The following is a 26,503-nucleotide window of genomic DNA, read 5'->3' as shown; positions in this document are numbered from 1 at the left end:
GGCCACCTCACCCGCCTAATTAAAGAGCCGCCTCTGAGCCTGACCCCTTCGACAAAAGTCACTCACTCAGTTGACTTATATCCAGCCGGCAGGGCCAAACAATGATAGAATTTAAAGTGCATGGCAGAGCTCGAGAAATCTCAGGAGCCGGTCACCAATGCTCCTTAAAAGAGAGAAAAAAGTCAAACCTAGTTTTGGCTTTATTTCTCTTTTGGGTCAAAGGAGTATATTTACTAATGTCCTCCTGTGACCAAAGGTCAGCATATGGTGGGCTACTGGCTGCTATTTGCTAGCTGGAAAAAATCTTTGGATCCAACCTGCTGTCTGATTGACAGCTGGCTCTGCCTCTCTAGATCCAGAGCCAGCTGAGCCCGCCCCCTTCCCTGCCTGTCCATCCAATGAGTGGAATAGGGAGGGGGGAATCCCTGCGGGGAGCCATGACTGGAAGTCTCTGAAGGGAGAAGACCGTGAGCTAAGCGATCAGCAGTCACATGATCGTTCAGTTCTCGATGTATAGAGCCGGTATGTGTCAGTTGCAGTGTCTTACACCAGGCCTACGTTTTGGGAGGAGTACATTTTTATCTCCCAGTACTTCTCCTTTAAAAAATAACAGCTGGCACCTAACTTTTGAGGTTTTCTGTAGTTGCTGTCAGTGGAGCTGGCGCTTAAAATTCCTGCTGGCTCCTGGATTGGATAGATTGGCTAGTCGCAGGGGTAGCCAAACTGTGGCCCTCCAGTTGTGATGAAACTACAAGTCCCATTAGACATTGCAAGTCTCTGACAGCCACAGGCATGACCTACTGAGGCCGATGCATGATAGTATTTGTAGTTTCCCCACAGCTGGAGTGCCGCAGTTTGGCTACCCCTGGGCTAGTGGATTCCATATTCATTTGTCCACCCCTGGTGTATAGCCAGCCTTACCTGCCAAAAGCGCCTCACTTCAGCACTCGTCACTCCATTACTGCGAGACATTTTATTTTTGTAGATGAGACATGCAATAAAACAGCAATGCCAGAAATGTTTTGTAAAGTTGACTTTAGTTCCACTTTAATGGAAGAAGAATGCTAAGCATAAGTGACCCTGAAAGTATGTGTGCGGATCATGGGAAATTGTTCATGTTGCTGTATTCAGAGTCTTGGGAAAGGGAAAGCCGGTGATCTGAACCCAGACTCTGGTAGATCCTCCTTCCCTCATCCCGGGACCAGTTGGCAATGCATGTTATCACGGCTCAGCAGAAGTGATACCTGCAGGAAACAGGAGATGAATGGAACATGTTTATGTTTAGTCCTGTGAACTGTTAATGGTTCAGGTTACACATAGCCGGAGAGGTCATGCAGCACAGGAAGTCTCACTGGAAGCTGAACACTAATGTGATCCTGCCTGCAATCAGACTGCAGCTGCTGATTATACAAGGTGATAATTGATTGGTGTTCAGACTTGTAAATATAGAGGATCAATTACTGAAGGCTGCAGATGTTCGGTTTACCATTCAGTGAGGCGTGGAGTATTTATTGCTTACAGTTAATGTGCCTGAAAGTGACCCTAAACTCAGGAAATCTTAAAAATGCATTACAGTCCCTTTACCTGTTAATAATAATGTATCTTATTTGTATATCACTCGGCTGTAGATCCTCAAATCATCTCTGAACTGGTGCTGACACTGTCCGTCCTTCTGTTCCCCATGGTCCCTGTGTGTGTTGAAAAGTAGTCACCGCTCCAAGCTTGCTCCTGTGATGGACTACAATCTCCATACAAATATGTAAACTAAACATGAGATTGTAGTCCATCCCGAGAGAGCCAAACTGATCCCCTCCAGCGCTGCGATCCTCCCTCGTCGTTGCTTCCATGTTTGTCCAAGTCTTAGTTCGGCTTCAATTCTTCGGCCACTCGATTGGCCGGGCCCCAATGACACGGCTCCCATGCAAAAATTCTTACCTTTTTTAAGCTGTTTTGTTGCAGCAGACAACGTGGCTGATTCCAGGTTTTTGTGAGCACCTTCACAGTGATCTGTCTTAATAGAAAGACTTAGGACTGAATTTAGAGGATTGTATTTCTCTCATTAATTTCATTAACATACAAAAGGAGTAGCCAGGGTTGTAATCCTTTAACCCCTCCCAGCCCCTTCTAACATTACAAATAGGGATGCACTGATACTGTTTTTTTCGGGATCGAGTACAGATATTTATCTTTCGGTACTCGCTGATACCGAGTTCCGATACTGGTACTTCGCTAGCGTGGAGCCGACGTCTCTGGCTATCAGGAAGCCGGGCAAGGTGTCATTACCTGGCTTCGGCTTAGAACTATGAGGTGAGTGGAAATCACTCATCTCATAGTTCTCCTTTAATTGCCCGGGAAGCCGGCTTGATGCTTATTGGCTGGGAAGCTGGCTACCCGGGCAATCATCATGGAGTTGGCTTCCCGGCCAATCGGGAGGCAGGTCATTAACCCGCCGCCTGGCTTTCTGATTGGCCAAGAAGCCGGCTTCATGTTCCCTTGCGGCACTGCCGGTCAGAGGCAATCTCCCTCTGATGGGAAGTTCCATTATCGGGGAAGGTATCGGAGCATTTGAATGAGTACTCGCCCAAATACTCGGTATATGCACCGATACTAGTATCGATATCAGTGCATCCCTGATTACAAAGGAGGAGAAGCAAGCAGAAATGTTAACTTTTAAATCCCTAAACCAAGTAAAAGCAATTTAAACTACAAGAAGCATTTTTTTTTTTAATATATGTTTTTAGCTTATGCTATGTGAGTGACAACATGTAACAAATATAAAATAGATGGTATCCCAATTTGGCTGTAAAAAAGGAAATACACTTTAAAAGAGAACTATGGGGTAAGTGTTTTTCCCCATAGTTCTCTTAAGGGTCACGGGAGGACATATACTAGCCTCCTCGCGTGACCCAAAGCTCAGTATATAGCGAGAGCTACAGCTTGCGGTATACTGAGACCGCCGCAGCCGGGACGGATCCCGACATTACTGTCGAGATCCACCCAGCTGCATGAGTGACAGCTGGCTCTGCCTATCTAGAGGCAGAGCCAGCTGTACCCGCCCCCTCCCCGTCCGTTCCGCCAGTCAGCGCTGGAGGATCGGAGAGAGGAGAGAGGGAATCCCTGAAGGGAGCTGTGACTGACAGTCATTACACTCTGCAGGGACATGATCGAGAAGTGAGCGAGCAATGGTATGTGTTCGCTCACTTCCCGATCTATTGAGCCGACGTGTGACAGTTTCATTGTCACACGTCGGCTCGAACTATGAGGATGACTGATTTTCACTCACCTCATAGTTCTCCTTTAAGCCGGCCATTTACAGGCTGAACAAGAAACAACAACTCTTAATACATTCCTTCATCCAGGCTAAAGAGCAGAAGAGATGAATCTCCCTCCACTACTATATGTTCAGATCAGAGACGAGGAACATTTTCCATCCTGCGCCTGTGATTTTCCTCGTCACTGCGGTCAATACTGAATGTCAGACCCCACTAGATATTCGAAAATAGAAGGAACGTTGTGAAAATGAACATTTCGGAAGCAGGTTCTCAGATGTGCAGTAACTGGTCCCGGGATGTATTTCCTTCTCTCTGAGTCTCTCCTCCGGCACAAGGCTGTTATCTGGAGCGAGCCGCTGATATCACAGAGCTGGCACCAAACAGTCTGCAGACTCGCACAGCAAAGTCCTTGGGACAGTGACAACATAAAACCGTTGCGGGCTTGTGGACATTAGAGGATCCCCTGTAATCGGCGTCCATTATAAGAGCAAACAATGCGCATCATTTGCTTCATCCGATCTGCAGACAGAGCACTGGGTGGGCTTATTATTACCCTGTTTCCCCGAAAATAAGACCTACCCCGAAAATAAGACCTAGTTGTGACCATTCCCAGGGCCGGTGGTGGCATAAGGAGGAACTTGAAGAGAGGCAGGAGAGAATCAGCGGTGCAAACGAAGCCAGCGCTAGAGGAAGCGAGGCGGCAGCGGAGGGAGCAGAGCCGCATAAGCCGATGCTTCCTCTATAGCGCCGCCTCCTGTCACAGGCGGAGTGATACCAAATGCACTCCGCCTTTGAGGAATCGATAGTGAAAGTGCGCTTCGCTCATTCTGGCCAGCGATTGGCTAGCAAATTGCTCTTGGAAAGGTACGGCACCCCTGATCACCATATTTGTGTACATGAATATATGTAGACTTTTGTACATGAATAAGTGTGGCTTGTTATACATAAAAATAAAAATAAGTCCTACCCCGAAAATAAGACCTAGTGTTTTTTTTTGAGCCAAAACAAATATAAGACAGTGTCTTATTTTCAGGGAAACACGGTATATAGGATTTATATAGCGCCAACAGTTTGCTCAGCGCTTTACAATATAAAGGGGGACATTATAAATACAATACAAGTCAGTTAGAATTTCCAGGATGCAGGATTTGGAAGCTTTGCCCCTGGAAGTGTCCATGTTTTCTCTATTTAAAGTAGTAGTAAAGTGACCAAAAAAAAAATGCTGGGAGGTCTGGACATGCAAAGTCTCTTCTGCCTATATCCCCCCCAGCAATTTCTTTTTCTTTAACTCTTCTGGGTATGGTGCTGGTGTTGTATAATGTACACACCTATTGACGGCTTCTCTGAATCCCTTTTCACACATAGGCATATGGGCAGCGTGCAGAAAAGTGTGTGCTTTGATGATGATTTGTGTTCATGAAACACCCACCAAATGCAGAGCGCTCTTGCAATGCCGTTACTAGGTAACGCACCCCAAACGTGGCCAAGCAAAATCTTTGTTTGCACGCAGTAAACTGTCCATGAATGTGCGGGAAATAATACAGAACGCATGTCACAGAATTTGCTACATGTACTACTTTCCTGCATGTGGTGCGTGTGCAGGAACCCATTAAAATCAATGACTATGCGTGCCAAACACAGAAAGCAAATGCCCTGCGTGACTGGGCAGCGCGATTTATGAAAATGTGCATACCGTTTTATTCTCAAGTAAACTTTGTCTGTAATGTTGCGTTTGTGTATTTTAAATAAATGACAGTATTATTTTTTAAAAAATATTATCCGATTAATTGAAGTTGATAATCGGCTAACCGATTATGAAAATAATCGTTAACTGCAGCCCTAGTCAGGTGGGAAAGGGGGGGATACACGCTTTAACTGCCCCGGGAAGTGATCTAGCGGCAGCTCAGCTGCCATAGTAGTATGTATACAGGGGCCTGTTGGCAGTGAAAGGGTTAAGGGGAACCTGTGTTGACAGAAATACCTGTGCTGCTTTTGCTGTAGTTCCTAGTTGCCTGGCTTCTGATTCACTGACCCGGAACAAGCAGCCTCCACATTCCTCCCATTACAGATGTCTGACTGGCAGTGAGCTCCCCGGAGCGGATGTGAATCACCTGACAGTATACAGAAGAAATGTCTCCGGGACTTCTCAGAACCCGAGGAGTCTGACAACAGTTGTAACTCTTCTGATGGCACACTTCCTGTCATTAATTGGCTTTGATTGAGAATGTCTGATAACAGAATACACTAAGAATGTAAACAAGACGAGAAATATCTTCTAAGGAACTGAAGTCTGGAAGCCAAGTCCAAAAAAAACAGGCAAAGGAGCAGTCCCCAGTGTTGTCTGTGGTCTCCCTGCAGCTGATCTTTCTCCAATACTGACTCTCCATGCCTTGGTCTGCACTGTGACTCTGTATGAGGCGGCCATCTTGGTAGAGGCAGGGCTTTGCTTCCTCAAGGCAGAATCTCCAGCAAGGAGAACAGTGAGCAGCACAGTCATGACATCACCGAATCTCACTCAAAATCTCCTTCGATTAGCAGTCAGAGGCAGCAGAGCCTTAGATCTCACACTGCGGATATCCAGCCATCGCATACCAGGAAGTGCACTGCTTTTGTTTCAGGAGGAATTCAAGATAGTAGTGGGCGGGGCTTAGATACAATTATGTTCTGTATAGCATAGTAAGAGTACAGGTCCACTTTAACCCTTTCCCTGGGGGGTGGCAGTTAGAGCATTATGGACGCTCTGCTGCACAAATTTCGTGCCGCCGCCTTTCTGGCCAGAGCGTCCCCGGTTGCTGGGAGGGGAGATGTGTAAGGGCCATCCCACCCAGCTCCTGGCAACCAGAAACATCACCCCACCACCACCACCTACAAAAGCTATGGAAGCCCCTGGGTGGCAGCATGGGCTTTTAAACATGCTACTGGCTACAATATGACTCCCCCTCACGTTCCCTGTCACTTCCTGCTCTGTCTCAGGAAATGAAGCAAAATCTCCCTAACTGGACACTGACCGCTAAAGATAGACCAACAGGGGTTGCACTACAGCTGGAGGGCCGGGGTTTGCCTACCCCTGAAATTCTTTTTGACTGCTTGGTATGGGTTACAGCATTTTTCAGTCCACGATTTGGTACTTGCATGCTCTTATTCTTATATCCCTGAAGATTTAACCTTCTTTGTGTAGTTAGAATGTAGGGAGAGGGCTTTACAGGATGGGCGGGGACTTCACAGAATGGGAGGGGGCTTTACAGGATGGGTGAGGACTTCACAGAATGGGAGGGGCATTACAGGATGGGCGGGGACTTCACAGAATGGGAAGGGGCTTTACAGGATGGGCGGGGACTTCACAGAATGGGAGGGGCTTCCCATTGCCTCCCTTTCACATGGGAGTATGTTTGCTCCGCTACTACCGCCAATGTGGAGCCCCGGCATTCATATGGCATTGTAGAATACTGTATGGATGCCAGGCTGACGGATATTCATACGCGGGGGGTTTGTATATTGAAGGATGATGATGACGCATTTTAATGTGAGACGCGGCTGTAAGATCACATCAGATTTGGAGACCTTATGCTTTTAAACAAATCATCCGTGTCATCTGATCATTTATGTGACTTCCATCTAGCCGGAGATCTCCATCATCACTCTGCCATGGAGATGTGAATATAAGTGCAGAGTACATAAAAATGATTCACTGTCTGCTTCCAGAGGGATGAGCGGCTCGGCGTATTTCATTCCGAGGGCACCACCAGCTCCAATTCCTCACTTCTATTGCTCATTTAGGAGTTCTCCGCCATGACAGAGACATCACAATAATGGATGGCCCATCGCAAACCTTCCTATCATTGAGCGTCTGAGGAACCTATTCTGTGTCAGGACGGCACATATGGAGCTTAAATAACATCTTTATTTTAATACTTTTATTGCTGTTGTAGTCGGGGGCGTAACTACAGATCACCGGGCCCCATAGCTTCCCTGATGACATCTCTCTGAGCTGTGAGTAATGATGTTATAACCCCAAAGTCATAAATGGACTTTACCAGGGAATAGTCCAGGTTCACACCATTTTCTGGAACGCGGTACATTGTGTTTTTACTGTGATTTTGCCACATTCCGGAGAATTTTTTTAAAGCTTAAAATGGGCTTTCAGGTGCGTTTCACTATGTGTTTGATGCGTTTCCAGTGCATGCCACACCAGAGAAAATGAGACCAGCAGTATTTTTATTTTTTTTGTCTGGTACGGAATAGACTGCACTGGTGTGAACAGAGCCCAGAAATACCATAGGAATACATTGGGATGGTTTTTTGGTCCGGGAACAAACTGTTCTGGTCTGGGCATGATCCGGACATGGTGTGAACAAGCCCTTAATGATACAGTACTGTGTTGTCTTCACATGTACTATGTTTAATTTGCCTCAACAACCTAATGGGACCCCTCCCACCCCCAGGCCCCATAGCAGCCGCATGGACTGCTATGGTTATTGTTACATGACTGGTTGTAGTAAATTGTGACTCCATTTTCATACATTTCTCAGAAATCTGCTGCTGCCGGGGAGTTTTTGGCATTCAGAAGCAACAATCATACGCCAGACCTTGCCAGATCCTGATATGCAGAACTTCTAAAGCAAAAATCTGGTTCCAGGTGCTCATTGCTCAATCATTGGCTTTGTTCTCTAGAAGGCGTAAACAGCAGAATTACAAAAATCTAAAACCTTAAAGGGTATCTATGGTCAAAAACTCCATAAGTTCTATTCCAATCCTAAAATCCAGATCCACCTAGAAGTTTGTAAACTTACTTATTGAAGATGCCCATAGGATGTACTTCCTCAATGCAGTGACACAATGTCTGTCAGTCCTGTGAGTATGCACTTCCTGGTGTCACCCCCTCTTACAGCACCTGGCTTCTGAACTACAACTCAACATCTGAACAATGTAACATTATCATTGCTTGCTGGAAGCAATGCATGATGGGCTATGTAGTTTTGAGAAATGGAGATTGCATCCCATCAAGCAGCAGGGGAAGAGACTCAAAGCGCACTGGGAATCCAGGAAGTTGGTGACGGGGCAGACGGAAGGCGGCACTCACTACATTTAAAGGGATTTTTCCAAGCTAGCTTTGATTGTATTATCAGAAACAACTCTACTATGTATTCCTATTACAATGCTGATGTTATAACAGGAGAGGATATGCTGGGACTTTACAACTCCTTTAATGCACTTGGCACTTTATGTCCTCATGAGTAAGCACATCCAGTGCGATACAAACTAAGGTCTTTGATTTTTCTAATTCTGCTGTTTATGACTTCCTGAAAATAAAATTTACGAGGAAACAGCGAGCACCTGGAACCCGTTTTTTGCTTTGGAAGTTTAATGCAATCCCATTATCTCATCTGCCAGCTTCACATCTGCTGGGGATTATTTTTGTTTTGTATTTTCTGTTTTTACTTGGTTTGCTTAACCTCTTGCCGTCCGCCCGTAGTAAAAAAACGGACGGACGGCACTGCTGCATTTGCGGGTTGCCGTCTCCAGACGGCAATTATTTTCTGCTCGCGCGCGCCCCCTAGCGGGCACGCACGGGCCGAAAAGACCCGACCATTAAACACACCCGTTACCGGGTGTTTGACATATAGGCGATCAGCGGGTCCATAGCCCGCCGATCGCCTATATGTGCTCGTTCGCGGCACAGCCCCCGCGGATCAGCTCCTTGCTGATCCCCGTCCGGGCTGTGAATGCAGAAGTGATGTGTATTACATCACTTCCGCATTCACCTGTCAGTCATCTGGCTGCTATAGCCAGAGAGAAGAAGCTGATAAAGCAGATCTCTGCTTCATCAGCTTCTTTTGGGGTCCACAGGTGATATTAGGGGTCCTAGAGACCCCTAATATCTCCATAAAGAGGACCTGTCAGTGTGCCTTTGCTATTATATAGGGGGATTGTTATCCCCCTATATAATAGCAATAACGATGAGTGCAAAAAAATTAATATAAATAAAAATAAATAAAAGTCACATATAAAAAAGTAAAATAAAATAAAAGTCAGATATAAAAAAAGGGGGAAAAAACCCCCCAAAATGTTTAACTCCCCCACCCCCACGTTTACGCGCCTATAAACGTAAATACGCGTCCGGTGCCCCAGCGCGCAAAAATTACAATTGCGCTACACATGTTACATATCGCCGCGAACGTCGCAGTGAGAGCAATCATTTTAGGGCCATCAATCACTGATAACACTAAACTGATGAGCGGTAACAGCTTTTAAAGCGTCGCCTATGGCCAATTTTGGGTATTATCGTTTTTTGAGGTTTCGCGCGCGCACGCAATTTTAAGGCTTGACATGTTTAGTGTCTTTTTACCCGACGTGACCCCGTCTTTTATATTTTACCAAAAAATTGGGTAATAATAAATGTTTTATCATTTAATATAGGGGAAACTGTTTTTTTTTTTTAAATTTCGGTAATTTTTCCTTAATATAGTAAAAAAATAAAACCCCCAGTGGTGAATAAATACCACCAAAAGAAAGCTCTATCTGTCCCCAAAAAAGGGTATAAAATTCATTTCAGTACAGCGCTGCATGACGGAATAAATGTCAGTCAAAGTACCGCAGCGCTGAATACTGAAAAATGGCCTGGATGGGAAGGGGGTTTAACACCGCGGATGTCAACTGGTTAAAAGATAAGTTCCGCTTTTGCAAAAATTAAAGAAATGCAGAATTAATAATGTATAAAAAATCTGCATTTCTTTAATAATCGCATTCAAGCCTGGAAAGCATTGTAACTGTGATCACTCGATCAGGGTTGCAAAGCTCAGACTTCTGCACATTCTCTCCCAGGCAGAGCTCCTACTGAGGTACAGAGTTTGTTAGGAGTGATGGGGGAAGGATGGCTGGACTTCAAACTGCATTAAATTACCTCATACGGCGTCCAGCCGTCCTCGCTCTAGGTAGATGCGGGAATATGGGCAGCTCTACCGAGAGCGAGGACGACTGGACGCCGTATGAGGTAATTTAATGCAGTTTGAAGTCCATCCATCCTTCCCCCATCTCTCCTAACTGAACCTACTTACATCAGTACAGAGCTCTGCCTGGGAGAGAATGTGCAGAAGTCTGAGCTTTGCAGCCCGGATCGAGTGATCACTATTACAATGCTTTCCAGGCTTGAAAGCAAATATTAAAGAAATGCAGATTTTTATATATATTATTATTAATTCTGCATTTCTTTAATTTGTGCAAAAGGTGAACTTATCATTTTAATAAATTAATGAAACCCATGGCATTCCATCCTCCCGATGGTTGGTGTTTAAAGCATGCGGATGCTAATACGAGCCCCTTCTACACTAACTGGGGTCTGCAACAACAGGCTGCAAAGAATTGAGGTTTCCAGCCCTTGTTCTGGCAGGTAGTGAGCTCTCCCTCCCCCACCCCCCAGTATCCCCTCCTCAACCGCAAATCTCTTCAAACTGAGGTGTCTCCAGCAGAAGATTCCCACTATTCCTATACTGAAACTATCACCAGGGCAGTCAGAGAGAGTGAATCACAGACCTAGGCAGCAATAGAAACCTTTCAGAGGTTCTAAACCTTACTCGCTCTATACAAATCAAACAAAAATGGTTGACCACCCTCACATGTCAATGTACACCTTTTGGAATGGCCATGAAATGTCAGATGTCTTGCTGAGACTGCATCACTACATGGCAGAGGTCTACTTCCCGAGCAGCCAAATACCTATTTCCTTGTCTCCTACATAAGGGAGTGGCACCTACTTGTTTACGCATTTTTAAAGTATATTTAAAGTTAATTTGCTTTTCCGTTTTGAATTGAGTACATATGGGTTACAATCTCGGTCAGTTTGGTTTTCCTGTGTTTCAACACTCTTTCCGCAATCCGTATGTAACATATTAGCTACAGTAAGATTTATTGTAACGATAAGGCAGGGGAGGACAACTTAATATGTAGTCCTGGAGTCAATCTGTCCAATCCAGGAGTCAGCAGGATTGTTTGATGAGCCAGTTCCATTGACAACAACTAGAGAAAACCTCAAAAGTTGGGCACCAGCTGTAATTTTTAAGTAGCATTGGCGACCCGGCTCCTGAGGTTTGTCCAGCCCTGCCATTAAGAGTCCTCTTGATTCATCAATTACCAAAGCCCTGATGAAGGGGGCATTTAAAAGCCCCCGAAATGCATTAGATTGTATCGTATGAGGAAATAAAACATTTTTTTGACTTTTACCAAGCAGTATTGCACCCCATCCTTCTTTGAGCAAAAAAAAGGGTTGCTAACCTTTCCCTGCTCTATCCAAAAATGTTGGCTTTCAATACACTGCTCCAACAGCTGGAAAAGCCCCTATATTGTTCACTAGGTGACCCCTACTTTGTCGGCCACTTATCACCTTTCTGCCTGTAACATTTTTGCTTTGCATTGTCCCTGCTCTATATAATCTTTTCTCCCTTTTCCTTATTCTTCCCATTGCTGGGTCTATCTGGCCCGCCCACTTTTATTATATAGCTGGATCGGTTGTTATTATTGTACACTCAGGAACCCGGTTCTGTATGATTATTGCGGCTGAACTCTTATTATTTCTAGTGTAAATATTAGCGCTCGTACTTAGCGAGGAGATGCATTTAGTTTATACTTGGATCTGGGATCACGCATATCAATATTCTCTCTGCAGAGGTTTAATCTTCGTAGAAAAGCCAGAGGGTTTTGTGGGGGTATATCGAGCAGCCGCACAGTATGCATCTTTTATAAGAGCTCTGTTCTAGGTAGATGCACTTTGGTTTTAAATGAGGAAAAATCCCCAAACGCTCAGAGTTTATCTCGGCTTCAAAGTTGCCTTTTCATGAAACTTTGGAAACTTGGTTCATTAAAAATGATGATTTTTATTATATGGATAAAGTAGAGAAGGGTAAGGACCCTTGTCGGGTTTTATGGCAATGTGTGTCTTCACGCGGGAGGGTCGCCCTCTCTATTTGTCACCAAGTTAGATGGTGATGGAAGCCAACATTTTAGGGTTGTCACCGCAGCAAGAGTAGCGGAATATTTTCTAATAGGGACAACTCTCTGAGAGGGGATTTCTCATCATTTCAGAGATTGCCACTCGCTTCCTTCAGCAGAAACATTTTACAGGGGTTTACATTCCCTATTCTATCCAAAAAGTTTAAAAAAAACAATTGTTTTCCTTTTAGATAGATATATTTTAAAGCTGTAAAAAGCTTTTATGTCAATACATTCCTCAATAGCCACAAAGGATATAAATCAACTTTGTGAGCAACAAATGCCTTTGGAAACTCAAATAGTACCTTGTCAAAGTAGTGGTGACATCTTCGCTATGCTGTACATCGCCTGAGCAAAGCTGGGGGAGGAACCCAGCAGGCTCCACCCACTACAGGCTGTCTCCAGAAAACTACAGGAGGGGGCGGAGACAAGACCACTCACCCTGCACTAGAAGAGAGAGCAGCAAGGACCAGTCTTTATTACAGGAAGTTCCAGGTGTCGCACTGGATTACTGCACAGATCTGGAAGAAATATACAAGTAACAATACCCATGGCTCTTGAAATTTAGACAATGTCCGCGTATCCCATAGTACAGCTTTGTTGATGCAGTCTGTAGAAGCAGAATTGGGATATAATGGACACAAATCCTTTTCAGTTTCCCATGAACTGTTTGTGCTCCAGCATTTGGGGCAGCTGCTTTTCCCCTTCTATAATATTGGACAGTGTACAGCTCTCCATGAAGATTGATGATGCTGTTGGTGTAATGTGGTCAGCAGGTCACATTACATGGATCACAAAGCATTTTGCTTGCAGTGCCAAAGTGCATCATACATTATTCTTTATACATAACTTGCATAAGTCAAGTCAGAACTTGGGGTATATCTATAATGTAGCCCATGTAAAGTGATGCTAAGAATACAGCCACACAAAGACTACATCTTTTTTCTGTTTGTTCTGTGGTGACCACACAAGTTGTGTGCAGTGACCAGAACTGGATCTTTTGTGAAATGTGTCATTATTTTCAATGGGAATCATTAGTTGTGCACTTTAAATTAGGTCCAGACGTGTACAATGCCATTAGAGTTTGGAACCACATGAATGTACGCATATTATGCTATTCAGAGTTAAGATAATTGGCACAACTTGCAAAATAGTTAGTAGTACCATTCCAAGTATGTTCAGTATAAATTATCTGCCTAGTAACAGCATGGAATGGCATATATTTAGCCCTAGAGGGGGGACCATGGTTGTCAGAATGGTGGGTTCACTAGCACCCAGATTAGTTTTATTTACAACTTGGACAATGATACCACGATGTGATTGGTGTTGTTGCACACATGACTATTACACCTACATTATATGGTTAAAAGTATGTGAACACCCTTGCACATTACAGAGTTCAAGTGAAGGAGAATGTTAATGCCAAAGTCCTCAAAGACATTTTGGACAACTGTTCACTTCCATCCTTGTGGCCACAATTTGAGGAAGGATCTTCAAGCATGACTGTGCCCCTGTGCACAAGCCAGGTCCATAAATGCATAATTTGATGAGCTAGGTGTGGAGGAGTTTAAGTGGCTTGAACTGAGCCCTGACCTTAACACTTTTGCACTCTTGTGGGATGAATTGGAACACTAGTTGCCCATGGTTTTGGAAAGGGATGTCTAACAAGCTCACGTACGTGTGATCGTCAGGTGCCCACAAACATTTGGAAAGCATTGGAACATTAGTTGCCCATGGTTTTAGAAAGGGATGTCTAACAAGCTTACATACATGGGATCTTCAGGTGTCCACAAACATTTGGGATGAATTGGAACACTAGTTGCCCATGGTTTTGGAAAGGTATGTCTAACAAGCTCACATACGTGTGTTTGTCAGGTGTCCACAAACATTTGGCCCTTTAGTATATATTGTGATTCATCAAAAGTTTTGTACAATTTTCTCCAAGAAATAAATTTTCCAACATTTAGGTGCATTAGTGAGTATTTCTGGGCATCATTATTGTTCGTATGTGAACACCTACAAGATATACTCGGATCTGGCAAACATTGGCTTATGAATGGCCAATTTTGCAGTGTTACATTTTGAGATGTGTCGTAGTGGATGGAGTTGTGAAAGGTATAATAGCCGTACCGATTGGGCAGTTTTATAAAGTTAAATAAAGAAAAGTCTGTTGGGTATAAATACTGGTGGGACAATGAAGTTAATTTAATGCTATGGTATTCTTGTTTTAGGTGCACACGCTCCTTACTACGGCCTGTGTGTCCAGTTTGAAGAAAGTAACTACCTGTATCAGGATTGTCCAGTGTACATTGACAACAATAACCAGCCCACTGTGGTAACTGAAGCTGGGAGCTCCACAAGAGAACAAACCGGTATGGGGTTATGTAATATTAAAGAGCTGTATTGTCTGGTAGTTTTGATGCCAAAGAAAACCATGGCATGAGGGCCGTCCAAACGTTAGGTTCCAATTTATGGAAGCTTTGTCAGTAACTTATTTTGGTGTCTTTATTCAAAATCTAGTTTGATTCAAGACATCACATCATGATCTGCATATGGCACTATACATTTTTGGCAGTACCCCTATTTCTCCCAAATATTTTAGAACTTGCCCTCTAACTTTGACCAGTTTGCATTCTCACACATTATTGTGTGAAATTACCTAACCCTCATCTTAACCTATTACATGATTTCCAAATTTTACAGTGCGCTTGTGTTGAGACGATGGACACTAAAGTATTACATATTAACAGGCAGTAACCTGACTTTCCCTGACCTCTCTAGTTGCTTGTACTGTAAAGTAATTTATCCTGAAAGATCACAACAAAAACTCTACAGTTTCTGGCCCGTGTCGTGTGTTCACATTGGAAGGCAGCCAAGATTCTGCTGCAATAGGAAGTATACGAAAAATATTTTAGTACCTCTGTTTGTGAAATTTGAAGATGAATTTCTCCTAAATGCCTATGGCTACAGAGGTGAATGGGAGCTTGTTTTAAAGTGTTACTGCTTGTTCAGAATATGTAAATACTTTAATGTGCATAATCTGGGCACAGGTTCACTTTAACACTAACTGTAGTTGAGATAGCACCTTCCCCACAACAAGGGGAAAATTCTAGAAATAAAGCAGTGCCTTTTAGGAGAAGCCGCCATTCTTCAAACTGCAACCTTATGATAGTGTTAGCAAAGTAGTCACGTAATCTGGCATTCTGCAGGTCTTGCAGACCTAGGGGTGGCCTTGTGGTGGGTATGGACTCTGAAATGATGATGGGAATTTAGTTCTGGGTTAATCTGCATTAAGCCAGGCTTACACAAACATCTCCACCAACATGGTATTAGAGTAAGGTGCCAACACCTAGAGACTGCAGTAGAATTGAGATACTTCATCAGCCCTTCAAAGGCCAGGCAGTTGTAAAAATGATCACTGCTAGTAAAAGGTACAGGTTTCTATTTGCAATTGGCAGTCTGTTGTGAGGGGAGGAGTCCACGTTTGCTAAAAGTACAGGTGCTCTTGCCATTTAGTGATCACATATTTATAGAAAATACACTAGACTATATACAGTATATGTGTTATTTACTTTGATTTTACTTATATCTGTGAATTATCATAATTTTTGTCTAATACTGTTTCTTGGTTGTTCTATTTTCAAGAAGAACAAAGGTCCAACTTCCTACCTCAGAATTTTCTCAGGATATCAGAGGTGGAAATGCGAGGTTCTGAAGATGTGACTACGGGAACTGTACTTCAGCGACTGATCCAAGAGCAGCTGAGATATGGCAACCCCAACGAGAATATGAACCTCCTTGCTATACAGCACCAGGCAACAGGGACTACTGGACCAACCAACGTGACCACCAGCTCTGTTTCCTCTACAGAGAACCTCACTCAAGAAGATCCACAAATGGTCAGCCAATCAGCCCGGCAAGAACCACAGGGGCAAGAACATCAGGTGGACAACACTGTGATGGAAAAAACACTGAGGAACTCTCTGCCCCAGCAAAATAACGAGGAACTACCTAGCTACGAGGAGGCAAAGGCTCAGTCACAGTTCTTCAGAGGCCAACCAGGACCTATGGGACCCGGATTTTACGTTGCTGGTGTGGTGGCTAACCACAAATCCAAAACGGAAGGTCGGGCAACTGTAAGCCGGGCCAACAGCGGACAGGCTCATCAGGATGAAGCACTTAAAGAACTCAAACAAGGTCATGTGCGCTCTCTGAGTGAGCGAATAATGTTGTCACTTGAAAGGAACGGAGTCAAACAGCACTCCTCTACTTCTGGTAGTATTAAAGGTTTGAAAAATGGTCTTTCGTCTCCAGTCCCAACTTCAGGAAAAGACATGGAGCAGAGAGGGCCCCCACCAGACTATCCTCACAAAATAAAGCAGCCTCCAACGCCTGTGAATAAAATTCAGGATCACGGACACTTTTATAATGAACACCAACACCCAATGGTCCATGAAATGGCGAAGGCCTATCCAGGCCCCCATCCAACTAGAACTGAGGCCTCTATTCTCCGTTACCAGCCTCCCCCAGAATATAACATCACCAGGTAAAGAGAGCTTCTGTTCATAAAGGTGTATCTTCATGCAACATATATCATGAGCTATTATTGCAGTATATATTTTAGTTATTCTTGATGTGACTTCCACATTGTTACATGCTTGCATGCTTTTGATATTGTATTGAATGTAGAGTTTTGTAGAACAGCCAATATAAGGAGGGTGGATTAGCCACTGCCATCATTCTACCTCCCTGCTTAAAGGAGAAGTATGGGGTTAGGGCTTTTCCCCATATTTCTCCTTAGGGTAACAGGAGGACACAAACTAGCGTCCTCCCGTCACCCAAAGCTCAGTATACCGTGAACTACAGCTTGCGGTATACTGAGACGCTGAAGCGGATCCCGACAATTATATCTGGATCCGCCCAGCTGCGTGAGTGACAGCTGGATCTGCCTATCTAGAGGCAGAGCCAGCTGCACCTGCCCCGTCCGTTCCGCCAGTCAGCGCTGGAGGATCGGACAGGGGAGGGGGGAATCCAGTCCCTCCCCTGTCACGGCAGAGAGCCATGACAGGATCGAGAAGTGAGCGAACGACGGTATGTGTTCGCTCACCTCCCGATCTACTGAGCCGACCTGTGACCGTCTCATTGTCACAGGTCGGCTAGAACTATGAGGTGAGTGAAAAGCACTCACCTCATAGTTCTTCTTTAAAGCCCAACTCCTGACAGTTTTGTGCAGAGGGGAGGAAGGGTTATGGCCTCAAGTTTTTTTACTCACTTCCCTGCTGAGAGTGTCCCACCACGTGGAGTGATGTGGCACATCTTGTTCATGTGTCACCCGGACAGCTAATGAGGGGAAATTCTTCTCATTTTATACTTCTTCTTCTATACTTTTTGTTTGTTTATAAACCATAAAAAAAGTTTCTCTAGAATTTGAGTTTTACCAACTATTGAGATATATCAGCCGCCCAAGGAGTGCGTTGTTTCATGAGTTGGCCAACTCATAGACTTATATTGGGAGAAGACGCACAACCACCATGTAGCACTGCAAAGTGCAGGACACTGAGCAAGTATAGCTGGCCCCATGTACATATATAATTGCAAATTATACAGAGAAATATGTTTGTTTTTTTAACATTATGACATATTGATAAGTTTATTTCCGCCAAGGGAATGTTTTTTTACCAAAAACAAATAGTTGAGTCGAAACAAATTAGAATCTTGCCATTTAGAAAACTCTCTGCCAAGTAAGAGGATAGAGAGGATAAACACTGTGATTGGAGAAGCTCCTGTCCCAATCCGCAGGTAATCATTCCATATACGAGTACATGCGGGCAGCCATGGATAGATGCGCCCTCTGTCAGTCTGTCATTAACTTGAATGGTCACTGCATTTGTATGGACACATCTGGGATTCTTGCTGCAGGAATTCCCAAGTGCGCATAAACTCCCCGTGTGCAGAAGGCCTTATAGCTCTGAAATGTACATTATTTTGCAAATTTTTACATAGGCTGCATTTTTTTAAACTCCCTTTGTACCATTTTAGACTATTCACTGGATTTGATTTGCTTACATTTCCACAGAAACCAGAAGAGCATGGGGGAGAGCAGCGGGGATCCAGGGAAGTCCCACGTCAGGAGGACAGGACATCGCGATCTACCAGGGATCGCTTTGCGATCAATGTTAGATCGCGATCAACCTAATGGGCACCCCTGATTTATTGCTGGTTCGGCAATATATTAAATAGAATCTGGGCACCTGCCAGGTTTAAAGATGGCCGCCGCGATTCGCAGCGCCATCTTTAAAAACGTGCATTGGAACTAGCTGGAAAGTTTGACTACTTCAGGAGAGTCATTTCCCTAACACCTCCCTTCACTTCCTTACATAACATTTTACCAAAGGAAGAGACTTTAAAGAAGATCTCTAGGATTTTTTTTAACCGTGCAGTGGGGCTACCTCCACCCTGCAAGGGTTAAGTGCTCTTTTTTTCATCTAGGCGAGAAAATAACAAAGTTATACTCACCTGTACCTCACAGCTGACTAGCTTTTAGAGCACTCCCTCCAACCTATCTCCATCTCCCACGGTGGTCTCGTGTCCAATACACTGTGTATTGGACATAATGACTCACATGACCTATGACTGCTGCATTGGAGGGGGAGGGAGCCTGGAAGGGCCAATCTAAGGGCAGCCCCTAGATGAAAAAGAGCACTTAACCCTCCCAGTGCGTAGGTAGCCCCACTGCAAGGGTTCAGAATTGTTTTTTTCCCTGGAATTCTTCTTTAGAATCTTTGAGCGACCAGAGCAGTCCCTGGATAGGTGTGTGGACTGCGTAATCGCTTGCATTCAGGATCCCGGCCGGTTGAGTGAAATGACAACACTAAGCGTTTTTCTCATATGAATGAATAATGACTCTTCCTCGTTCTCATGCTCCGCTCCCCATCACATAACTCTGCTAGAAGAAATACATGAGGGACGTGGACGAAAACTCTTCTGTTAGTCCAGCTGAGATGTTAGAGGCGTGGGAGATCCAGCCTTGGGATTATTTCATTGTTGATGTCCTGAGAAAGAAAAGATGGGAGATGTGATATGATTCAAGACAAAGCTGGATTATATTTAGCTCTCACTGATCTATATTTACACGGGGACTGAACAAAGCCCAGGAGTCCCTTTTTATAGAGATTAGGAATAAAACTATTATTTGTAATATATTATAAACCCTTCAAAGGGGCTTTCTGCATTCACAGAGAAAGTAGGAAACCCCCTTGTGGTTGGGCTTAAAGGAAATCTCCACCTTTAACACCAGATAAAAAAAAACTTCCCATGCCTCTATAGATTTTACTTTGCTGTAGCGCTAATTTTAAAATCACTTAACGCATTTACTATCATAATTTGGTTTTATTCTACCGTGAACAATGAAATTTGCCTATTTGATCCCTTTTTTGTCTTTTGCATTTATATCAGTGGTTCTTAACCTGTGTAACCTCAGGACCCACATTTGTCTTTGGTCATTAAGTTGCGATCCAAGTCTCACTGCAATAGAAGGCACTGCAGTGCGCTACTGCAAGTTCCGGTTCAGGCGATGGAACTGTGGGCGGGAGGTGCTTTTGGGGTGCAATTCAAATGAATGACAACGCAATGCACCTCCCACACCAGAGTACTTAGTAGGTGCGATTGCATGGTACAGTGCGTTAATCGCACAAGACTATTTGATTAACGCACTGTAGTAGTGTGAACGGGCCCTAAAAAAACTGACAGACACAGACAACCACAGACACAATCTCACACACACATACACACTACAAAAAAGAATTGCAAAAAAAAGAAAATGCATTGCTTGTACAACCCCCTTGTGCGTTCTAAAGAGATGCCGGGAGCAAGAACGTGACGTCACTCCGGTCCAGGCACCTCTACAAGACATGCGAGTAAGCTGTAAGCAATGCATGTATGGAGGGAGCTCCTTCGCGGCCATTGCCCCAGCCCACCCCACCTCAAGCTGACACTCGTCGCTGAGTAGCATATGAATGGCTGCTTGTAGCAAGGACCCCACCTCAAGCTGACACTCGTCGCTGAGTAGCATATGAATGGCTGCTTGTAGCAAGGACTGACCGTGCTGCGCTAGGGGGAGACTGAGAAGCCCCTCGCCTACAAAAGTGAAAGGCATGCGGCGACCCCCTGAACACAGGGTTGCGACCCACTTTTGAGTCATGACCCACCAGTTGAGAACCACGGCTTTATATCATTCATACTTCTTTACCATGTAAAGAATTTTATTATATTTATTAAATAAGTGCAAAAATAACTGTTGATTCTGGCAGAAATCCAGAGAACTCATAAGTTCCATTTCAGCGTTATCTCCCTTAGTTCTCATCTGTGAATACATTTCCTCTGTTATGGAGACAGAGAGGGAAAATGTACTGTAGTTCTAACGCATTTCCTGTACTAGGGTGACGGTGTTACTCCTCAATAGATACAGTACCATATATGAACGTTGTCACCCTAGGAGAGGAAGTGTTACTGGCAGGATCATCGACTGAAAAAAACCCCTAAAAGAAGGAAAGCAAATGCAGTCACCACATCTAAGGATTGATTAGCTGCAATGCATTACCGTTTTGTTCTTGGATTTAATTATACTTTTAATCTCCCTGCATACAATGTGACCAGAATGTATCAAAACTGGAGCAGACAAAACCTGGAGCAGCTGTGCACGGCAACCAATCAGCCAACTTCACCCTTCTCCTAAAAATAGCAACAAAGGCACCTTTAGAAATGTTTAGTAATGACAATCTACACACACATACTTCTAGATAATTGCCGGCTTTCTATTCTTTGCATTCCCTACTTGTGTTTAATTCCCATTCTTTTCATGGTGGAGATCTCGCAAGCTTATTCAATATACAGAAGAGTTGTTCCAGGAAGGCACTGGTGATGCAGTCTTCCAAGGATGCTTCTGTGAGGCCAGGGCTACATCACCTGTGCCTCAAGTAGGAAGTGGAAAGATGGTAATTCTAAATCAAATACAAATATGTTTATTTAAATAATGAATGTAAGATCATTTCAGATCGGCATGCAGAGCTGCACCTGATGTGATTTTTACTGAAAGGGTGTAAGGGTCTGCTTTAACGATGGGGCTACCAGCTGCACAAGTGAAATTACTGAAGGAAAATTAGGTGAATGAGTTGAAATAACATGTTTTGGTGTTATTCTGGAGTGGGTGAGTGGATGGAGATGTCTGTACTAAGCCGTGCACCCAGCCAAAGCAGAAGTCCGCTTTATCTTGCAGAGCACAGCACAATGTGGATGCGCTGGAGTCACCCTTACCTTGCAGAGCACAGCACAATGTGGATGCACTGGAGTCCCCCTTACCTTGCAGAGCACAGCACAATGTGGATGCACTGGAGTCCCCCTTACCTTGCAGAGCACAGCACAATGTGGATGCACTGGAGTCCCCCTTACCTTGCAGAGCACAGCACAATGTGGATGCACTGGAGTCCCCCTTACCTTGCAGAGCACAGCACAATGTGGATGCACTGGAGTCCCCCTTACCTTGCAGAGCACAGCACAATGTGGATGCACTGGAGTCCCCCTTACCTTGCAGAGCACAGCACAATGTGGATGCACTGGAGTCCCCCTTACCTTGCAGAGCACAGCACAATGTGGATGCACTGGAGTCCCCCTTACCTTGCAGAGCACAGCACAATGTGGATGCACTGGAGTCCCCCTTACCTTGCAGAGCACAGCACAATGTGGATGCACTGGAGTCCCCCTTACCTTGCAGAGCACAGCACAATGTGGATGCACTGGAGTCCCCCTTACCTTGCAGAGCACAGCACAATGTGGATGCACTGGAGTCCCCCTTACCTTGCAGAGCACAGCACAATGTGGATGCACTGGAGTCCCCCTTACCTTGCAGAGCACAGCACAATGTGGATGCACTGGAGTCCCCCTTACCTTGCAGAGCACAGCACAATGTGGATGCACTGGAGTCCCCCTTACCTTGCAGAGCACAGCACAATGTGGATGCACTGGAGTCCCCCTTACCTTGCAGAGCACAGCACAATGTGGATGCACTGGAGTCCCCCTTACCTTGCAGAGCACAGCACAATGTGGATGCACTGGAGTCCCCCTTACCTTGCAGAGCACAGCACAATGTGGATGCACTGGAGTCCCCCTTACCTTGCAGAGCACAGCACAATGTGGATGCACTGGAGTCCCCCTTACCTTGCAGAGCACAGCACAATGTGGATGCACTGGAGTCCCCCTTACCTTGCAGAGCACAGCACAATGTGGATGCACTGGAGTCCCCCTTACCTTGCAGAGCACAGCACAATGTGGATGCACTGGAGTCCCCCTTACCTTGCAGAGCACAGCACAATGTGGATGCACTGGAGTCCCCCTTACCTTGCAGAGCACAGCACAATGTGGATGCACTGGAGTCCCCCTTACCTTGCAGAGCACAGCACAATGTGGATGCACTGGAGTCCCCCTTACCTTGCAGAGCACAGCACAATGTGGATGCACTGGAGTCCCCCTTACCTTGCAGAGCACAGCACAATGTGGATGCACTGGAGTCCCCCTTACCTTGCAGAGCACAGCACAATGTGGATGCACTGGAGTCCCCCTTACCTTGCAGAGCACAGCACAATGTGGATGCACTGGAGTCCCCCTTACCTTGCAGAGCACAGCACAATGTGGATGCACTGGAGTCCCCCTTACCTTGCAGAGCACAGCACAATGTGGATGCACTGGAGTCCCCCTTACCTTGCAGAGCACAGCACAATGTGGATGCGCTGGAGTCACCCTCACCTTGCATAGCACAGCACAATGTGGATGCGCTGGAGTCACCCTTACTTTGCAGAGCACATCACAATGTGGATGCGCTGGAGTTGAGAGATTTGTATGACTCTACTTGCATAGCAGTGTAAAATATATCCATCCTGTTCAGTTTTAAATCTGTTCATTTCAGCATTCTCTACATATAATGTTCAGTGCTGACTTGTGTATATCGATATTAATGGGGGTTTTTCTTATTTATTGCAGCCGGCAGCAGCCTCTTCAGCTCCCTTTTCCTCCTGTCCCGCTGCAGCATCACAGCCCCATGTCCTCCCAAGCATCCTCCATCAGTAGCTCTTTGCACTCGTCCTCTCTGCCATTGTTCTCAATGGGGATGACATCCCACCCGACGCCATCTCCGTCCCCATCGCCCAGCCACCCGCTGCCCCCGGAGGCTTTCGCCATTGTGGAACGGGCACACCATATGGTGGAGATCTTAACCAAGGAGAACGGCGCCTTGAGACAGCAGCTGGAGAGCTGCTATGAAAAAGCGGATAAGCTTCACAAGGTGCGTTATCTACATCTTTTATTAAAGCTGAATTCCAGGCAGATGAAGACACAAATGAATGCAGCTTTGTATTGATTAATAAATCATTCATTTGATTAAATGTAAGCAGTACACATACCTGACTTTGACTTGATGTCAACCTCTTTCAGTCCCTGTACAGCATCACTCCGAATGGTAGATTAAAAAGCACCACGAGGAGCCATTCAGTTGTGCTTCAAAACTATCAAAAGACAGGCTGGTAGTAAGAGAGTGCTGAGTGACAGAGAAAGGAGCTTAGTCTGCTGCTTCTCCTTTCACTGTCCGGTCACAGGCTGGGACAGGGACAAGACCTAGTTGTATTGCTTAACGGAGAACTATGGGGTAAGTGTTTTTCCCCATAGTTTTCTTAAGGGTCACAGGAGGACATATACTAGCGTCCTCCCGTGACCCAAAGCTCAGCATATCGCGGGCAATACCACTATATACTGAGACCGCCGCAGCCAGGACGGATCCCGACAATACTGTCAAGATCCACCCAGCTGCGTGAGTGACAGCTGGCTCTGCCTATCTAGAGGTAGAGCCAGCTGTGCCCGCCCCCTCCCCGTCCGTTCCTCCACTCAGCACTGGAGGTTCAGAGGGGGGGAATCCCTGCAGGGAGCGGCGAGTGACGGTCACGGCTCTCTGCAGGGAGATGATTGGGAAGTGAACGAGCGACGGTATACATTCGCTCACTTCCCGATCTATTGAGCTGACGTGACAGTTTCATTGTCACCCTTCGGCCCGAACTATGAGGATGGGTAATTTTCACTCCCCTCATAGTTCTCCTTTTAACTGCCGTAAAGAAAATTCAGGTCTCCTGCACTGTGTGGCATTGCTGCGTAAATCCCAGGACAGGGTGGACAGAAGTACAAATCCTTTGTCAGGTAAACCAACTCGTATATAATTATTACATCTGAGTATATAGCTGTTTGCCTGGAGTTCAGCTTTAACGTCTTACATGGTTGTACAGGAGAGGAAAGGATCTATATTACACCCATGGCAGCAAAAGGGTCTCATAACAGGACTGTACCTTGGAGGTAGAGGGTGGGCTAACTTTGAACAGAGGCTCACTTTAAGGATCAAGCGCTCGTTTTAGGCATTAAGGGAGGGTTCAGCGCTTTAATTTTGGGTTACCTTACATATTAATGGCACTTGTACTTGTACCTGAAAAGTCCTACACTCTGCCGCCAATGCTAAAAACTTATGTGCTTCTTGCCAGGAATTGTGGATTTGTGTGCACCGGCAGAGATTGCTGCCTGATGTGCGGGGTAATGCTCTGGCCGGCATCCTGGTGGTGCAGGTCACTTATTGCCAGGAGCTCTGGACGGGACACCGGTCACAGCATTCCATGTTGCTAAGAGCTGGGAGCGGAGATGTGTATAGCCCTTGTATATAACCCTGCCCAGCTCTTAGCAACCTGGGACACTCTGGCCGGAAAGGGGGTCCCCCATGTGACCCAAAGAGATGCCGTCTGTGACAACCTCATTATAGAGATGGCCCTGTGCAGAGGAGATAATGGACTGTGGTTGGAGAGAAATGATTTCTCTGTTGTACAGTAAATGCAGCTCATGAACACTATGCATTGGAGGAATATTGTATATAGTGCTGAGATTTCTGTGAATACCTTCATTGGATTGATTTGCTCCGTGGACTAAGCTTTCACACACAGCTATTCTCCCGCTCAACTAACATCTGCTCCCCGTAGCCTGAGGGGTTCCTCCACTGGTGCCAACCACAACCTGTGTGCAAAGCCCTAGTAATCAGTACAGTTACCCTGCGAATTGTAAGCACGTCTTGTAACGCAGAGAGCTACAGATGTGGCCTGGCTCCCTGTTTGGTTTGGCACGTCACCAGCATTGCTCTTTGAACTGGAATTGGCAGTGACTTGCATGCAATGATAAGATAATTGTACCAGAAAGCCTGATTTAGAGGACTCCTGGAGGGGAGATTTCAGTCACTGCACTTAGCTTGGCAAGAGCGTACTTATTGACCTTCTAAGTTATGGGAAATCCAGCTCGCTGAGTGACTGTTCAGCCTTTTATGGATTTGTCTTTGTTTTTTTACTCTACAGCTGCAGACTGGCTAGACCATAAGTGATCTGTAATGGCAGCTTTTTGGTGAACCCTTCATATTTCCTAGCTTTATGTAGAAAGTTTGAAAAGAAACCTTAGTAAAGAAATATCTGTTTTGATGTCTTTATACATTATAACCAGTCATGTCTCTGTTACTGACGCCATGAGCCCTGTTAATAAATTTAGCTGATTGGGAACACCAGACATCCAGAATAATACGTTGTCTGTTCCCTCCCCACTGGGAGTAAGCGGTGGCCATGCTGTGTCTGTGCCTACCCCGTCTGTTAACAGTTATTGCATGCTCAGGAGAAGGCGTGAAAGAAGAACCAAAATATACAGTACACTATATACCCAAAATGATGTGACAAGTATTTATTTGCGGTGTTTCCAGTGTAGGGGACTGTTATTGCTACAGCTGGCCAATGCAACTGCTGGCTTTTGTTTTCTGCAGCCCCTACTGTTCGTCCGAAAGATTTCCAAACGGCTCTTTTAACAAAAGTAATTGAAAAATTTACTTTTGATGCCTATTGGAAGCGAGGTGTGGGTGGGCATGCAGTTTGCCAACAGGGCCACTTGCTGCTCAAAGTTTTTCCAATTCACTATAGTGTATAGCAAGCTTAAAGTGACCTCAAATCATCTCTGAATTGGTGCGGACACTGTCCTTCCTTCTGGAGGGGGGCTACTTTTGTTCCCCATGGTCCCTGTGTGTGTTGTAAAGTAGTCACCGCTCCAAGCTCACTCCTGTGATGGACTACAATCTCATGTTTAGTTTAGTCATTTGTATTGGGATTGTAGTCCAGCACAGGAGCAAGCTTGGAGTGGTGACT

General features: G+C 45.2%; 1 protein-coding gene across 1 annotated transcript in view; it reads left to right on the top strand.

The window, feature by feature from the left end:
* Positions 1–26,503, top strand: part of AMOTL1 (angiomotin like 1) — a 124,475-nt gene that overhangs the window by 55,689 nt on the left and 42,283 nt on the right. The window contains exons 4-6 of the mRNA XM_018556826.1: positions 14,486–14,626; positions 15,900–16,800; positions 23,286–23,586. Coding sequence (XP_018412328.1) covers positions 14,486–14,626; positions 15,900–16,800; positions 23,286–23,586 — 1,343 coding nt within the window. The remainder of the gene's footprint in view (positions 1–14,485; positions 14,627–15,899; positions 16,801–23,285; positions 23,587–26,503) is intronic.

The sequence above is a fragment of the Nanorana parkeri genome, unplaced genomic scaffold (genome assembly GCF_000935625.1).
Source record: "Nanorana parkeri isolate BGI_ZX_2015 unplaced genomic scaffold, ASM93562v1 scaffold254, whole genome shotgun sequence".
In the NCBI taxonomy this organism is placed as follows: domain Eukaryota; kingdom Metazoa; phylum Chordata; class Amphibia; order Anura; family Dicroglossidae; genus Nanorana; species Nanorana parkeri.
The sequence above is the reverse complement of the archived record's forward strand: the minus strand, read 5'-3'. Positions and strand labels throughout refer to the sequence as shown.